The sequence below is a fragment of the Monopterus albus genome, unplaced genomic scaffold (genome assembly GCF_001952655.1).
Source record: "Monopterus albus unplaced genomic scaffold, M_albus_1.0 scaffold12.1, whole genome shotgun sequence".
Classification (NCBI taxonomy): Eukaryota; Metazoa; Chordata; class Actinopteri; order Synbranchiformes; family Synbranchidae; genus Monopterus; species Monopterus albus.
The window spans coordinates 1377379-1396560 of record NW_018127892.1 but is presented as its reverse complement, the minus strand read 5'-3'; the positions used below and the strand labels follow the sequence as shown (position 1 = coordinate 1396560).

Below are 19182 nucleotides of genomic sequence, written 5' to 3'. Positions count from 1 at the left end.
TGCAGTGGCGTTATAGCCAGCCGGTTTTGAACCTAACTGCAAAGTTAGACAACATTAACAGCTTTTAAAGTTGTCGAATACTGATGAATAAAAATGACTGGCTGCAAGTCTGCGCAATCTGCAGAATCGCAATCTCTTTTTTTAATCTATAAAAGAAACCAACCCTGAAAAGCTTCAGTCAGCTAGTGCTTTAATGTGAATTTAGAAGTGTTATTGTTATTGAGCCAGATGCCAAGATGTTTGTATTCAAACACTTGTTCAACAAAAATTCCATTAAGGCTGGTAACTTTCAAATTGAGAAAATTGGCTAATCTTGTTTTGGAAAACAACCCAAATTGTGTTTTGCCTCAATTTAACACAGCTTTTAGACTAAAGATTATTAAAATACTTGTAAAGCCAGCACTGCAGCATTATGGAGACGCCTATAGAAGAAGGGCAGCTTAACCCAGGCAGAGCAGCTATACACAACAATACAAGGATTTAGAGAGTCGGAGCTGGTAGCATTATTGCAAATGAAAAATGAGATTGAATTGACAACGTGAGCAGCATATAATGCATATAAACACACACTCATAATGGGTGTAAATCTGTGGGTGTGATTAGATTGTTCATTATCTGGACATTTAGATGCAGAGCACATTTTAATACTGGGCCTAAATGAGGCATTTTACTCTGATTAGACTATCAGCCAGAGCATTAAAGGAATATTAGCCTGCTTGTAAACTCAGTTATTGATCCTTTGATATCAACTAGCTGAATCGATGTGATTTATCTCAGAAAGAATTTCATCTCATTTGTTTAAGGATTGTCCATATTCTTGGGTTGCTTCACATTTTTCCTGCTCGCCAACTGAGCATCACTAAAATATTAGGAGATAAAACAAAATGTTCTGTACACAGTTTCATCTGGGGCTTGAAAAAACAAGTTCCCTACTTTTCATCAAAATTTAAAAAAGATGCAACTGCTGTTTTGCTGTTCACTTACACACAAACACACACACACGCAGTTCAAATCCCCTCACTAGCATAAAGACAAACTAGTGGTGCAGAGCAGAAGAGAAAGCAAGACAGAGACGGGAAGAAAGCGAGAAAAGATGGTATTTAGTTTTCATTATCCACACTCATGTTGCTTGTACTGTCACCTTGTTCTCCCTCTCCTCCCCTCTCTCACTTTTTCTGGGCTGATAAAATGTGTGCACAATGTGAGGTGACGGCAACCTGTGCTGCACCTAACTCAAACCCATAAATTTATTAACAATATTTCTTTTTTTGTTTTCTACCACAGGAATATTTTCATTTCTCGTGCCATTTTCCCCAGCTGAGAAAAGCTGCTGAAATCCAGGGAGGGAGCAGCAGGAACTGGTTTGATTTATGGTGTGACTACCTGCTCACGTGACACTGTGGCCTACATGGGACTGAATAGACTTTGGAGAAGCCTGTTTTGGGTGCAGAAGCTGTGCATGTGTATATCTGTGTGTGTGAGACAAACAAAGGGAGGTTAGTAAAGCGAGGCTTGTTACTGAAAGCATGGTGGTGTAACTATTTAACTATTAAAATGCCCTTCCAACACAACTGCAAGGTGGTTTTCATGGAAAGTAAGGTCAGTTTTAAGAGTCTTTCCTACAACCACATTATACTACATAATAGCCAGTGAATTTCAATTTTTTTTGTTTTTGTTTTTGTCACTTTAAATACAAGGTGATCTCTTTCTACACGTTTTTCCTTTTACAGAAATCCAACACTGAGTGCATTCACATCAAACCACTTTACACCAAAGGTGACACCAACATCAAGGGAAACATGCTCAACTTTTAAGCTGGCAGGGGCTACAAATACAAAAGTCCACAGAATAACTTCACAACTGAGCAACTATATTGTGCTGATGAAGACCATCTGATGGGGTTGAAAGCTCAAGAACAAGGTAGTAAGTGAAAATTGTTTTGTCAGCTTCTGGATGCAAGCTGTCATGCCTCAGTGTCCAGTGAGACAATATCATGTTTGAAATTAATCTGACCACATGCACAACTTTTGTCCCCATTTAGATTTTTTCCCCCAGTATTTTATTTTAGAATAATTGTTTTATTTCATACATTTTGGTTTTATTTCAAAAGCTACATTTAGTAAATTGCATCTAACTGTGCAACTCTTCATTTATGACCAACATTAGTGTGCTTTTTATTCTGCCAACTTTGATACTTGGGACTCAGGTCTTTTGCAATGAGGACAAAAACTAATCTGCTTCTTCTACTTTTGTCTGTTCCCGTTAGGGGTCGCCACAGCGAATCATCAGTTCCCACTGAGCTGACAATGCGCATGTTAAACTTGACATGTTTTACGCCAGATGCCCTTCTGGATAATGGCCAATTTTGTAGTCGTTGTCTTTGGGATCTGGGAGGAAGCCAGAGTACCTGGAGAGAAGCCACGCAGGCACAGGGAGAACATGCAAACTCTGCAGAGAAAGGCATCGGGTTGGCTGGGGCTTGAAAAAAAAAATCTACTAACTTGAAATGAACATGTGATGCCACTCAGTAGTCATTCGACCTAAAGCCATGGCCTGGAAGCTTTGGCATTTGTTTCTTTTTACAGCTGGTGCAAAGGAAGCGATTTTATTTCCAAAGGAAGACACCGCTATCAACTGAGGACAAAATATCAATTTTAGACCAAAGATGGCATCAAAATCAAGAGGTATAATATTAACATATTACATCAGGGGTTTTGCACTGCAGACCTGGGGCCAGATGTGGAGTGTGAGACCTTTTCAAAAGCCTTCCATATTTAATATTTATTGTTACCTATGACCAGCTTCTTAATTTAGTAATTTCCCTTTTTCTGATTCTCCTCTTTGATTTTATATTTAGGGTCATATCATTTTCAGGCAAGGTTGTTAAAAATCACAATTTCTAAATTGCACATTAAATTTTAGTAACTTGTTTCCAGCTGCACGAGTTGTCAGATATGACCAACAGAACTCTGACAACCTCTGACATCTGAAACCAAAATATTTCTATCTGTGCCATGAAACACTTTTTGTGGGGGTGCACCTATGATTCCCTTCTTACAGACTAGTCTACAGTGGCCTCCAGGTAATCTGAGTTTCAGACCTGTGACGCAGGACTTTTGCAAAAACCCATATTATGCTGAGATATGTGCTAACTATAAATCTAACACTTTTCACTGTGAGAGCTCCAAACTATTTCACATTTCAGCAGCTGACAGTTAACCATGCTGTGAGAGGTACAAAAAGATGGGAGGAGAGAGAGAGCAGAGAGGAGGGAATAAGTAACCAACGGAAGGAAGGGGGATAAGTACTGCAGTCAGCTTATTATCTGAAGAGCAGCGACGTATAAACATTGGAGGGTATGTACGGATGAGAGTTAGATGAGAGTGTGTAAAGTGAGAGAGAGAGGGAGAGAGAGAAAGAGAGGGAGAGAGAGAGAGAGAGAGAGAGGCAGAATCCTCAGGGGAGAACTGAGCACATCTGCTATGTTCCACACAGCCGGGCAAAAAACTCTAGAGTTGACACACTTTTACTGAGGCAGACACACACACACACACAAGCTAACACTTGTGGTGGTAGCTTCACATACACAAATCAGTGCAGGTTTATACACATGTACACACAGTGAAAATGCACTCTATGTATAAGCTAAAAGAAACAGGATTTGCACATACACACACACATACACAACGTGCTCCCAGAGTTGTCACCAGTTCTCCAGGGTGCCTGCTCAGTGACTTGAACGTCTCTCCACCAACAGAGGGAACGTTTTGCTCCGAGTGGCTTGTTTGAAGTGATCACAAACGGGCAGATGAACTTACCATTTGACACCACACTGTGGCAATCCAGAGGTTCCCTACGCTGTGTGTGTGAGGGAGAGACACACACACAGAGAGAGAGAGAGCCATTGTAAAGTGTTGGACATAAAATTGTCCACACCTGTGATTATTATCTATTTATGTGCAAGTGAACAAATGTGTATATTTTTGAAAGACAGTGTTGGAGTTCAGATTTATCTACTGTAAACAGCAACTGTATGTGTAAAGAAAATCTGACTTTCTGAGATGTTTTTACAGGTGTATAGAGTTGGATTTAAGGAAAAATAAATGACCAAAAAGGAGTCTAAGATGCATGAAGTTCAAAGCATAAAGGAAGCATATTTTATAACCAACCTTGCTCTGAATATACTGTACTGTGGCTATGGTAATGCAGCACACAGAATCCTGTCCTTGTCTTAAGCTGAAAAGAATCAGTCCTGTATTTATGGCATTTGAAAAATGTTTAAAGCTTGAAACATTATTTTGAATTTTTTTTCATCATTTTTTGTGTGTATAGCCTTATTTTTCTCTACTTGCATGGTCCAAAATCCATCAGTTACCATCTTTTGCAGGGACCGACCTCCGGTGCCCACAATGTAGTTAATCAAATTTAACAAAAACAGTGGGGTGTAAGGTCATCTTTGGTTAAGGTTAGGCAGGTAGTAGTTCTAGTTAAGGTTAGGGTAAGTCTCCTGGAAATGAATGTACTGTACACTATGTACTGTAGGGACCCGGGAAGTGACAAAAAAAAGGATATGTGTGGGTGTGTGGTTTGGATTAAATTACAAGGCTTTTGATGTCTGGACACAACAGTTTGTAGGGAGTGGAAGAAAAGGGAGAACATACTGTAAATAAAAGAATGGAGGGCAGGGACAAGGGGAGGTGTAATTAGTCCCACAGACGAAGGGACAAATATAAACAAAATTCAAAAATAGAAAGGCAGAAGGGAAAGGGAGAAGACAAACGATGGGCAACTCTGAGTCCTGATTGAGGCGTTACCACTGGGAACAGAGATGATCAGAGATCACTGACCTCTTTACTGGCTGTGTGTATGTCTTCAGATGGGTGGGAGGCTGTGATAAAGGAGGGCAGTAAAAAGAGACAAACAAGAGTATGCCGTGAATTTGGATCTGTGTGGGTGGACTGTATATAACCGATAACAAGACACACTGGGGACTTACTGCACCAGAATACAAGGAAGAAAAGAGGAAACAGATATGGGTGTCTGATCTTTACAAGTTTAACCTAGAAGTAAATAGGCTGAATGCATCATTTTAACAGGTGACACACAAACAGACAGAGAAGTTAAAATGTTATAAGGTTTTTATTCACCTGAACTAACTTATGTAGGCCATATTTTACATAAGTGGTTGCCAACCTGGAGGCTGGGATCCCCAGATAGTACAATGAGGGGAAATGAACAAATCTGTCACAGAAATCGGTTTATTTTTTGGCAGTTTTATAATGTTTGCAACTTATGTACACACTACAGTCATAACCTGTGACAAAGCGTCACATGTGAACATTGTTTCAATTTAAAGTGTCTAATGCAAAAAGGTCAGGAATGTCTGCTATACACGACCTTTTGTTTAACAAATGTAGTCTTTTTAAATACTACTTTGTATATCAAAAGTAACAGTGTGTATAATAAAAAGGTCCCTGTAAGCCACATATTATATATTATTGAAGTATTACATTACTGATGTAATGATGATAAAATGTGTAAGTAGCTTTTTAGTGTTGTAGCTGGTTGGAGGCAAAGCCAGTATGAACTCCTTTATATGCAGTTGGGTAGTTAATTCTGTAGCAGTAAATTTTATAAACTCATTCTGCCTTTGTATGTAAAATCTTAATCTTCATAGTACTGCAGCTGTCAGATAAATGTAGTGAAGTAAAAGGTATATTATTTCCCCCTGTTGCGTTGTGATCTTGAAGTATGAAATACCAAAAATGAGTAGAGTAAAATATGAGTACTTTAAAATTGCACAGTAGTTGAGTATTGAGTATTTGAGTAAATGTACTTGATTACTTCCCCCCACTGTCAAAGACATGTAATGATTTTCTGGTAATGAAAATGTGAACAAGGCCTGTTTGGAACATCTTGTCTCTATTTGGTTTAGTACAGGAAGACTTGATTGGAACAACCAGTTTTCTTTGACTGATTATACATAATGTATGTCTTATGTTTTGGATATTGGAGTGTTGTTGTATACAGCATGTGTATACTACTGCTGTGTCACACAATAATGAAACTTCAGAAAGAACATTATTGTGAGAATGATACAGCACATTAACAATAAAACATTTAAATGAACATCATAATGCTAAATTGTTCATTTTTTGTGAAATAAAGGCAGCAGTTCAGCAGCCAACTCTCGTGTATTAATTATTTTATCTCCTTGGACTGCAGCGACAAGGACGAAGAGTTTTCACTTTGATGGATTAGCTATCTCAAACAAGTGTCAAGGCTGTGCGGGCTGATTTCACAGTGCGCTAAAACGAAGTGAAAACAAAGGCTGCCTGAAAGATTTTATGAATATGGTCTGAAATCATGTGAATTGTGTATAAATGTGTGTAATGGGTTGAAATTATGTAACAATGAGACCAAAAACATTATAGCATTTAAGTGTAAAAAGGTGTTAATACTGGCAGTTATTTTCTTGGTTATGGTGGTAACTAGTGGGACTATGCATCCTCTATAATGTACTTGTGTCTGTGTTTGTATTTCTTCACACACACACTTGATTCCAGGGTATCGCAAGGTCATGCAGCAGTGCTATCATCCAGTCCAACTCAAACCAAAGTGAGCCAGACCAAACTGAACTCTCATGTGTGGTGGAGGAGGAGGAAGAGAGGACAAGAGGGGTAGAGTGCCTGTTGCTTTAAGGCCAGCTGGAAAGGTCTCGATCCGGACCTCGCCTCTGTGATCTGCCTCCATCAGCCTTCCAGTGGAGCTCCAGCCTCCCTCTCCCTGCCTGCTATAAATACATCCATCCTCTGCTTAAAGCTTCTAACCACTGAGCCACTTGCACACCAAACTATGATTAAAGGCCTATTTTGGGGAGCGCTTTGAAGCGAACTCCGAATGAGAGGCAGAGACAGACAGACAGAGGAGGCATAGACGTTGTGCAGCGCCTACACAAACATGCAGATATACCCGAGTGTGCACACAAAGCAGCATCAGCCCTTCATCTGAGCAGGTACCCTCTTTGAAGAAAAAAAAAAAACACAACACTGCACACACAAAGACACACATACGCACACACTCCCACGTGGATGCACAAGCTTTGTCTGCTGAACAGACGACAAGTTCACAGGAGAGCCTGGTGTACGACAGAATGAGAGCATGGAGGCAGAGAGAAACTGGAGAAGAAAGGGAAAGACGCCCTGCACACTAGCTAGACCTTTTGTCAATTGTGTCTGAATTTTGTTTATTATAGAATACATGCTATTGCAAATTAAGAATAAGAGCTTTATAGGATTATTCAGGCTGCAACACACCTTGCTCTTGACTCTGTCACTATGCTGTAGAGAATAAAAATAAGTACAATGATGAATATATATAATAAAAAATATATACAGTGCAAGAGTGAGATGAAGGGATGGGAGAGAGGGAGGAGAGGAAGCGCTAAAAGTGGATTAACACAACAACAGAGCAAGTGAACTGGGAGGGTGGGGGTGGTGTCGGGTGATGAAGGGGTGAGATGAAAGCAGGAGGAGGGGGGATGAAACAGGCTGGCTCAGCAGAACAGATCAAGAACTGGTTGATGCCACAAGTGAGGTTTTCCCCATTCCAGGGTCATGGTTGGGCATGTATGACTGGTGCAGTGGTGGGCACCAGCTGGGGAGAGTTAAGGCCTTTTTTATACATGTTGTGGTGATGACACACAAAGAGAGATGGAGGGCAACTTGTGGAGCTCAGTGGTACAGCATGGCGAGGTTATAGCTTTGGTATTTGACTCACTGAGCGGTTTACATGCCAAAAATTACAAGTATTTCATGCTCCATCAGAAGGGGAATTCTAGTTCAAGGGAAAAGCCATAACTAAGAAACAGTACACTGAAACTCATACTATAGAAAAAACGTCCCGTTGATGACTTGACTCAGAAGAATCAAACTAGGCTTCATTACAATTATTTTTAAGGACGAGTAACAACACCTAGTTAGCAGCTTCTTATTTTTGCCAGGTGTGATCATCACTGGTTGAAATGAAAATGATGTCAGCTGATGTTTTAGAGGTTATAGATGTCTGCCATCAGCTGACAGATCTTCTGACCCTGAGCAGTCTGTAGTATCCATAGTAGATTTGATTACACTTACTAGTCATGTTTTTGCAGAATGAAAGTCATACCTCACATTAAAATGAATGAATAATTCAGTCCATAAAATGCCAAACATTGATGAAACCATTCAAATCAAATGAAAGTTTGTTTTTCTTAAATGCGGTATCATTTGCACATAGGATACCGGAAACCTAAATGAATCTACTGTATGTGAAATGTTTTTAATGATAAGAATGATGGATGGTGGTGATTTTTAATAAAATGTCAGTGGCAGTGGTAAACCAGTGCAACAGCTCATCCCCACTGCTAGCAGAAGGTGCTCTGGAGCTGCCTTAGAGTGGCATTTTAATTTGAATCCATGTACCCACACATCAGCCCCCACAAACTCAGTGACAACATAGAGCACTTCAGGTCCCGACATCTGCTCCAAGCTGTTAATCTTCACTGACCAATCAGCATGGGGTCAGGAAATGAGTGACACTTGTACCAGATAAAAAGCAGTGATGAATCTCCCATTGCTCCCTGCTTCTCCTCCATCTTTCCTCCCAGTCACGCACAGCCTCTCTCAGCCTCGTTCTCAACCACTCATTACTGTAATTGGAGGGTTTGGAGAGATAGGGCAGAGAGACAGAAAGAAGGGGAAAATAAAACGTTGGGGGTGGGGTTGGGGAGTTTTCTGTATGTTAGACGCTGATCCCCTTTTCACTCCCCTTCTACTCTGTTTTTTTTTCTCCCACCATTTCTGATTTTATCTTTCTACATCAAGAGGCATACATTTGCATACATACATTTGCTTTGGCTTTTCTTTAAAGATCCAGAGCTCATTTACTGCATCAAGGGTGACTAGATTTTCAAACTAATTATCCAGCTACTGAGGACTCTATTTCCCCTACTCTCCTCACCTTCTTTCTTTTTTTTGTTTAACCACAGCTGCTGCATCTTGTCATAGTTTTGGCTTGCTAGCCTCTGTCACTGGGCTGCGCTAAGAGGGCATTTAGACTGAAACAGTAAAACCACAACTCCCGATGCAAGGGCTTGCATTCATCAGAGGGTGAACGGTTGCAGAGGGAGTGTTGTAGGCGTATATGATGCAGCCACATTGTGATGAGTCGACATGAGTGGGTTCATTCATGCTTCCAGTCTGGGAGTTTCCATTGTATATTGGTTAGCCATGCTGCTAACATAGCCTACTCTACCTTAGCACCAGTTCTACCACCGGTGCATCAGCACTGATAGATAAAAAACACAGTTTAAAATCCAGTACTTATGAAAATGCATTCTGTGTCAATTTGGTGAGTTAACTGTGACCTAAATTCAACAATGAATAGCAGTGAATGCTCTTGCTAACAAGGTAAACAAAAGAGTTTTCTTCCTGTGGGCATCAATGGGATCATCCCCTGTACGTCATTGGGCAATACACTGCTTTTGCTGGATGACGTCACTATCTGGTGCAGTCAAAATTGAACCAGATCTCCGTTTGTTCACACCTTTGGTTTCATGTGTGTGAATCCAACAGGAGAAACCCCAAAAAACAGAGATTGTGTTAGAATGAGAAAGAGAAAAGGGAGTGGGAGAAGAAAGTGGTGTCATCAGCTTTAGTATTTTCTGTGGTCAGTGAAAAAAGGTCAGGTTAAAGGTGTGAACATAGTTTAAAACAACATCCTGGATGTTACAATAAGCTGTGGCCGAATCAATAAGTAACAGGAGACAAAACACACAGAGGTCAGTAACAGTACCAGAGAATAAAAGAGACAAAGGTAACAGGCAGAAAACAAGTGAGGGAAGAGAGACAGAATCTCTTCCTATTGAACTTTTAAGTTAAGTTATGGTTCTGTGTTTAATCTACACCACAGGCAACATAAGTGGCCTACGTCATTGCAGTGGTGTGTCTGTCGCCTTGCAATTACTTTGCCAAAATGTTAGTTGGCAGTAGGGTTTCTAATGCCACTGCTTTGCATTTCTTCGCCACTTACAAACAATGGCAACTGAAATGGAGCAGATCATGTTGAAGTTAAAACTAACAGGTGTTGAACAGCATTTACTTTTACTGAAATTACTGCAAAGCAGATAAGAGAGAAGATGGTAGAGGAGATGGTCTGTAGGACCATTGAACCAACTGAGGCAGAACGAGGGGGATTGTCTGGCCACTGAGAGACATGAACAAGAAAATACAACGCAGCCAACCATAGTTGTTTGCTTCTCCGCAATGTGCAGCTACATTTCTGGAGAGGTGAAAATTATACTTTACTTATACTTTAGCCACTTTAAAAATCAAAAAAGTAACATTCAATAAAAAATGTATGCCCTTTGCCAAGTTTGAATGAAGATGTCAATCAATTATCCGTTTAACATCATCCAGTCATATTTGTTTCAGCCGCACCAGACTTTGTGAACTCCATGGTTCTGCTGACCAGTAGAAGAGAGGATTCTCCTTTGGAAAGGGCATGGGAGGGTGTTTTACGCTTGTGGTGAGAAGGGCCTATTTATTTATGTCTCACTGTTGAAGATTTACATCCCCAGAAACCATAAACTGTATATAAATATGGACAATGTGACAGCTACCAGAAGTGAAGTCACCATGAGTCTGGTTGTAGTATACATCCTGTACACATGCAACATAAGTTATTTGATCATATAAAAAGGGGTGTGTTTCAGAGGATTTGACAGCTTTGATTAGCAACCTTGAGTTCTGGTCCCTACTGCTCAGAATCTGGTCGCACAATATCAAGATAGCAGCTGCTATATTAACAAAATATTTGCTTCACTTTTACATAGTAAAGGGAAGTGGTGATGTGTCATCCATTTTAAAGATACGGTTAGTAACAATATTAAATATTTTTTAAGTAGAAATCTTAATTGGGAGAGTTGCTGTCGAAGGCTTTTGTGACCCCAGACCCATCAGACAGCCTGGCAGCAGTGCAGAGATAGTTCCTTTTAAAAGTTTCTGACAAAGATACAGCTCTTAACCAATCAGAGAAGGCCAACATCAGAAGTGGGGGCTCAAGGCTGTCAATCATGGTCGCAGGCTAGCAAGCTACTAATTTCAATGTTAGCTGAGACGGCTACATGAAAAACAAGGTAAAGAAATGAGAGTTTTGAAGAGAAGGAAGAAAAGAAAACAACACAGTTGAATTCAGATCATAACGTTATATCAACACAGCTTTCAGCAGATGGAGGTTTTTTTCCGCTTGATTACTATGTTGTGAATCTATTATTTATAGCAGTATGATAAGGACTGGCCTTTGTACTTGTAGCTAAATCATGCCAGAACATATCATTTGCACTCCCAGTGTGACTGTAAGAGCAGTTGGCTAATGTCACTGTGTTGCTACTTTCATTTCTAATTATCAGCCACTTAAATCCAGGCAAGTTCACATGCAAGCCACTGATTGGTCTGCCGCAGCTGTCAAATCAATTTGTGTTTGCAAATTACATTATTTTGACGCCCACCTGTTGAACATCCACTAACTTTATCACTTCTACCTGTCACCCCGGTTTGGAGCCTGCTGCAGCTGTGGTGATGGTTATGTGTTAATAGCCGTGCTTCTCTCTCTTCAGGTGTAGCTTTATTCAATTTCAGATGTGTTTTCAAACGTCATGTGTTCTATATGTAATAGAAAATCTTGAATGGCTAAGTGTTTTTGTGACTCAACTGTGCAAAATGCGACTGCACGAAACCTTTCTGTGGATGTGCAGAACCCACTTCTCTCTTGATGTTCAAAAGCTGCACTGGCTGTAAATGTGCTGTGTAGTGGAAGCTGCTATACATTTGTGCTGTTTTACAGTAGACACAAAGCAGGGCAGTCGGCTCAGTGAGATACATTATTTTCATGCCCACCAGCTGAATGTATTGTAGTCTCCACTAACGTTGTGATTTTTCCCAGGGATTCTTGTGGCTGCTAGAGCTGCAGTCATATTACTCTGCTGTGGGCCACTGTCTTCAGTTACTGCAGTGATGTAGCTACACTTGACAGCATGTTTTATTCAATTTCAGACATGTTTTCGAACAGCGTGTATCCTATATGTGATAGAGTGGGGAAGTGTTTCTTTTTTTGGGGGGGGGCAACCTTTTCAACGCACTCCTTGCTTCTCTGCCAATGCGCTGGCTGTAAATGTGTTGTGTCTGCCTGTGGTGTAGTGGCAGTTGTTCTGTGCTGTGTTTACAGTAGACGTAAATCAGGGCAGTTGGCTCTGTGAGGTACATTATTTTAGTGCCCACCAGTTGAATACTGTCCAGTAACTTCTTCAAATTGTGACACTGTGTGATGGTTTTGTGTTCACAAAGGGTAGGGTGGAGCATGGAGCACAGTGGAGCAAGGGCTGGGCGGAGCAGAAGTTTGATTCTAGAGTGTCATGATAGCCTGAGTTAGATTTTGAATTATTGCTTACTGTAGCTTTAATACACAATCTATGGAAGGAGCCAATTAGTGTGGGGCTGAACACCCCAGAGGAGGTATAAGTCAGAAAGTACACACAGGTGGAATAACATATTGTTAATTTTGGTATGTCAGGGCAGCATGAAAATGATAGAATAACATCAGCCTTATCCTTTAACATTAATTAAAAATTAATGAATAAGAAGACCTTTTGCAAAAAACAATGAATAAGAAACTTGTACAATATGAACATAAATATGAAATATTATCCACTTAAAGTAAAATGAAATCAAGATTTATGCTCAGTGCCAGTGATTAGAATGAAAGACTATGAGAGAAAAGTGACAAGTATGTACATTTACAACACTCATTATCCACCCTAAGAAGAAAAAACACAGTGTGTATACATAAAATGCCTCATTAGGAACCAACAGTTGTTTCTTTCCCTTCATAAATGTGACGAGTGGCTTGTGAGGAATAAAAACAACCTAAAATTTTAAATGTCAACATGTGACATAAAAAGTAAAAGAAGAAGTGGCTAGATGGTGACAGAAAGAAAGATGCACAGAGAGAGAATGCTTGTGTTTCTTCTTCTGCAGCCTTATGTATGTTTGATATAATTGCTGGGTGGGGGTGATGGTGTTGGTGAGTGGGAGGAAGGGGCGTAAATATTTTCTCTTCACCCATCTCTGGCCCACCGCAACCAACCCATCTCTCACACACGTCCCTCCTGTACTGCCCCAGAGCGCCAAATCCCTCAGACTGCCAACCTAAGCAGTACAGGAGTACACACACTACTCCCAAACACATATAAACAAGGGGGGATTATATAGACAGACTAAGAACTACACACACGAACACACACACACACACTCTCTCTCTTGTGCTATGCAGGCAGGTATAAACATGTGCCCTCCGTGGCCCCACATTTTCTCTCACTCTTGTTTTTCATTGCCTATCTTCTTGTCTCTGTCTTGCTGTCTTGAAAAATGCACACTGCACACATACACACACACACACACACACACACACACACCTACACACATTAGTATGGATGCTGTGTCTGTATTTGTGAAGGGAGATACTTCCATGTTAAATGAAACAGGGTGAAATGCCCGCAGTGTGTGTGTGTGTGTGTGTGTGTGTGTTTTCCTTCCCTCTATCGTTCATCTGAAGCTTTCTGTCCTTTTAAGGCAGTCAGTGACTGGCTCCTCTCTCCAAGTTTCTGCTAATGTCGCTCATTCTTGCTTTCTTTCCATTATATATCTCCTCTCGCTTTTCATTTCGCTTCTCCCCTCCAATCCATCCCTCCCTCTTTCTGCAGTTTTGTTTTTCCATTTCATCTTTCTCCTATCTCCTCCTCAGCACTGTAGCAAGAACCCATCCATATAAGTCATTTAACCCAGGACTGAGCCTGACAAAAAAGCATTTTTCTTTAACCAAGTGGGGAGATCAATCAACAGCTAAGACAATCCCACTTGTTCCCAATGCAAATCAATTTACTACAAGAATCTTTACACCAGATTCACATATGATGCAAGTGACTTGATCTGTCTTCTCCCGTTTTTCATAACAAATGTTTATTTAGAAGAAAGGTGAGTATTATTGTCTCTACAGGCAAATTGATTTGTTTGTTTTATTGGGAAAAATTAGGAAAACCAAGATAGTGTTGGTTAGTGGATAGTTTTTGCTCCTTTCATATATTGTAAAACCATATATGTGCAGCTGTCCCTGTTTGCCCTCTCTGGTGTGTCCTTACCACAAGTGTATGCTGGCCAGGGTGCAGCAGAGATCTGGGCCATCTCTGCCAACACACTGACTTTGCTTTGTCACACTGGAGCATTTCACCAGAAACTATTGATGCCCTATTGATTGTTTTGACCCCTATTCTCTGTCCCTAAATCCCACTACAACGCCTGCATCATGAAGGGATGAGATGAAGGATGCAGACTCTAGGAAAAAAAGGAAATGGGGAGGGGGGGATTCATGATAGCAGCATGAGAAAGCAGCTTTGAAATATCCCCACACCCCGCCACCACTGCTGCCACCACCATGCGCCATTCTGCTCAAGAGTGCCTGAAATCTGAGCTCTTTGTGAAAACGCCATAAGAGCATTTCAGGTTCATACGATGAGCTGGAGCATTCAAGGCAAAAAAGGCAAGGGGAGGGATAAAAGGCAAGAAAAAAAGAGGAGGAACAGCAGGGAAAGAAGAGATGGATATGGGATGAAAGATGGGCTAGGTGGTACAGAGAGGGGAGAAAATATCACTTTCCCCCAATATTTTTTCCCTGTCTTTATAGAATTTCCATAATCCTCAAGAGAAAAAAAAAACAGTACTTCTCCTTTGAGGGATTAAAAAAGATTGTTTCTCATCTTGCAACAATTGGCATTGTTCAGTGAAAAAAGCCAGGCCTGGTTGCTGAGGAGGGCCAAGATAAAGAGCGCACATACAGCAGAGCACTAGATTAGCATTGTTTTACTGAGGGTCGATGCAGGTCTCTAACTGTACCAAAAGTCAGAAATCATCCTCCTCTGAGATCATGGAAAATCCTGTGTTGTTTGGCTATAGAATGCATCTTTATGATTACTGTTAAAATTAAAAATAAATCATTGGCAAGTTGGTTGGTTGGACCAACAGCTGTCAGCCTATTAAACCTGCTCATTCAAATATTTATAAGAAAATGTTTACAGAGTTCAGCTTTGGTGAACTTTGACATGCAAACTGACAAATCTGACCAGTAGTGAAGACATACTAATAATGCTGACCAATGAAGGAATGGAGAGCTCGAGAGTACAACCTGGAGAAATCTATCATATCTCATACACAAATGTCTTTTGAATTAACTGTGTGAACTTACTGTCCTCTTAGCGACCAAGCAAACAAATGTGTAACTAACAGCAAACATCGACCCCATACGGAGAACACAGAGAGAATCTTGCCAACACGCTAAGGACTGGTTAGCATGCTAGCAGTTAGCTCAGCAGCCACAGTAGTTCATCAACCAGCTCGTTCACTTATCTCCTGTTATATACCAAATGTACAGACATGCCCAAAAATTATTTTTGGTTGATTTTTTTAACAGCAAAATCCCTATATCCTCTTCTTGTGAAACAAATATATTTTTGATGAGTTTATCTTAAACTCAGGCATTGTTTACATAAAAGAATCAAAGTAAATGCAATTTGGATGACAGATTAACTCTGCCAATCATATAATCAATCAATAGATACATAGAAAACTCCGAAAGTATTTGGTCAAAAGTATTGTTGACACATATTTAACATGTTACAAGAGATAAGGAACAATTCATTCATGAACACAGGATTAGAAATTGAAAATGAATTCTTCAAGTCTAGCTCTTATTGGAAAGTTTCACTGGCTCCAACTGCAACACCATCAGCTACATTGCTCACTCACCCTGGTATCGAACAGTTTTGCGTGGGACTGGGTTCCAGTTGAGACCCAGCGACTTCTCCCATCCAAACAGAAACACCAGGAGCAAGACCTTCGTCCCACCCATGGCTCCCATGTCAGCTCCCACTCCTTGAATGATGGATTGAGGAATCAGTCACTGGATCAGAAGGATTCGAGAGAGCAGCTGGGCTCCTGGCAGCCTGTCGAGTGAAAGAAAAACCAACACATCAGCTGGAAGCAGCAATTCGTTTCCTTATTGAATTGGTTGTTTATCAGAAACAATTTTGTCAGAGTAATATTGAAAACATGAACATTTTTCAAAGAAGCCACACCAAACAGTCCACACATTCTGTATGTACTGAAAAATTCATTTTATCACTTTCATAACATGTACTATAAAATTGAACATGGTCATCAAAATGTAATGTAAAACAGAAATGAGTTATACAGATCATTAAAGTCAACAAAGACATAGCTGTAATTAGTGTATGCGTCTCTCTCTCTCTCTCTCTCTGTGTGTGTGTATTTGCCAACAAAAACAAACCAAACATTTTAATGTCTTTTGGCCATGGGGGTTGCACAGGGACGTGTTCCCTGTCCCGCCCTCACTCTGAGTGATCATCCAGCTGTGTATCACTAGTCAGAAAGCTCAGAAAGAGCTTATTGCTGCACTCTTGTCAAGTCAGTTAAGAAGCAGTAAAAAACTGGGACTGAGTTTTAAAGTTAATTGGTGCTGGCAATGCTTGTAATGCCAATTTGTCGAGAACTGAATGTCAGGGCAAGGACAAACCAGTAGCACAGTGTTGTAAATGAGTTGGTTTATAACAAATGAACATGTCAGGTGTGTGGCTAAAGAGTGGCATTACAGGCCACAAACAACACAGGGCAAGTGACATTTTTCAATGCTGCAGGTCAGCGGTGGAAGTAAAAGTGTAAAAGTACTCAGTTACAAGTAAGATCCCTGCATTCAAAATATTTTTAAGTAAAATTACAAAAGTATTAGCATCAAAACATACCTAAAGTACCAAAGGTAAAAATACTTTTAATGCAAAATGGCACATTTCACATTATTGTACATGATATTATTGGATTATAATTATGGATACATTATTGTGTCTATCACATTTAATGTTGAGGCTGGTAAAGGTAGAGCTATAGGTCTTATACTATGTTCTATTTCACTTATCGGATTTTGAAATGTAACTAGTGAGTACATTTAGTAAATGTAGTGAAATCAAAGTACAAAGTAGCAGAAAAAGGAAATACTCAAGTAAAATACAGAAACCTCAAAATTGTACTTAAGTGCAGTACTTGAGTAAATGTACTTGGTTATTTTCCACCAGTGCTGAAGATGAGACTGATGCACAGAGAGAAAGGAGGAATTTCTACTCACATCCCCAACTTTGGTTCTGTATACTTATGAGGAACTGTCAGCCCTTGGACTTTACCTTATAGCGTATTCATATCATAATATCATTTTGAAAGAAATGTTTTAAGTACACTCACATTCGACAGGAACCATGCCACCTAATAATTGACAGCCTCAAATAAATTACTCTCTTTTTCACTGAGTGTTTCAGTGGAAAAATAACTTTTAATTATGTTGGATTGCTCTCATCAGGTGATCTGCTGCACCTCCATGATCAGTGGGAGTTAACAGAGCCAACAAACTAATTAAATGTTTCACCTGTTCTTTTACAAAAGCCTGTGGATAGTTATCAAGATTAATTGGTTGGTTAATCCAAATAACAAATAAAGGCATTTTTCTTACACTACTACTACTAACCATCTAACCATGCAGCTGATTTTATTTCATATGTTCATTCACAGTAGTAAAGCTCAACAGCACAGTTGAGAAACTATCTCGAACAGCCTAACCACACCCTAGACTTGCTGTCTCATCCTAGTCCAGGCATCATCCACTCTCTGAGAATTCTGCATCTTTCCCACATCTTTTTTTACTTTCAATGCAGCTCACAGTAATACTATGGAGCGAGTATTCATTTATGGTGTTCCACTGGGTTACACACATATAGTGGTGGCATATAAAAAATTAAAATTAGAGCTTGGTGGCACCATGGTGTAGTGATGGCCCATCACTACACCATGGTGCCACTGTCAGACTGTCTGTTTTGAAAAGTTACAAAAGCTGTCAGCAGTCCAGTCCAACTCTGCCACTGGTAATGGGATTTCAGAAACTGCAGCATGATCTGATAATTGACAAAACCTGTCCATATTTCATTAGTAGAAGGCAGTGAAATGTGTTCACAGCATAGCATATGATAATCTGGAAACTGGGACACTGTCTGAAAAGAGAAGACACTGAAATGTAAATGTCATTTTTAAATGCTGCAGGCACCACAAGATACATTTTCATACACTTCTATTTTATTCAAATGGCTGCAGAAATCTCAGATAAATATGTCAAAACTTTTTTTTTTGTAATTTGGTGAGTTTTTTATTTCAACTTAAAGGCAACCCACACAGCGCAGCACCAATCCACTAACCCTAAACCATCCCATTCTTCTAACCTTAGCACTAAACTAGCTTTTAACATTTAAGCCAACCACTGCAGATATGAGGAATGAACAGTCTTCTTATGAGCTCATGAGGACCAGATATTCTCATAACAACTGAAATACAAGGATACACACACATATTCAGTGACGTGCGGTCAGGGGAGGCAGGTGAGGCAGAGCCCCCCCTGTCAATCTTGAAAAGAAAAAAAAAGTTAACCATAAAATATAATAAATGTTAATATTTGTCGGCTGGTGTGTGTTGTAGGCCCTTTTGCTGTTCGAATCCGATGTTGAAGGAATTTTTTTCAATAAAAAATAGCAGAATTTCCGTAGGTCCCGTTCAAATACATGGAGGAGATGCGCGATGAGGCAGCACTTTGCTGTGCCTCTCGGTGGATCGTGTAATCCTCACAAACTGTATGCGATGCAAATAGTGTGTCACTGTCCCTCTATATATCACAAATAAAATGCTTTCAAACACTCTGATTATATGCTCTGCCTTGCCATAATCTGGATAATGTATAAAATGTAGTTCTGTAACGTGTTTAGGCTCCAGATTAACCATAAAACACAGTAAAAAAGTTACTCGGTGAGGCAAACAGTACGCCTGCCTCAAGGCAGAGGGCGCTAGTGAGCCCACAGATTCTTGCGCTACCTACGATCTTCTTCGTGCTTGTTTATATTTCCTTTACAATCCACCTTATCAAAATGGAAGATTACATTTCCAAGCTGAGAAAATTCACAAATCTGGACTTTCAATCAAAACATTTTTG

The 19182-nt window shown here is 40.0% G+C and overlaps 1 protein-coding gene across 2 annotated transcripts in view; it reads right to left on the bottom strand.

The window, feature by feature from the left end:
* The window catches only part of sema4c (sema domain, immunoglobulin domain (Ig), transmembrane domain (TM) and short cytoplasmic domain, (semaphorin) 4C), a 94163-nt gene that overhangs the window by 31121 nt on the left and 43860 nt on the right, over positions 1-19182 (bottom strand). For both annotated transcript variants that reach the window (XM_020590500.1, XM_020590501.1), the window contains one exon: positions 15894-16090. In XM_020590500.1, the coding sequence (XP_020446156.1) occupies positions 15894-16005 (112 nt within the window). In that variant the 5' untranslated portion in view covers positions 16006-16090. The remainder of the gene's footprint in view (positions 1-15893; positions 16091-19182) is intronic.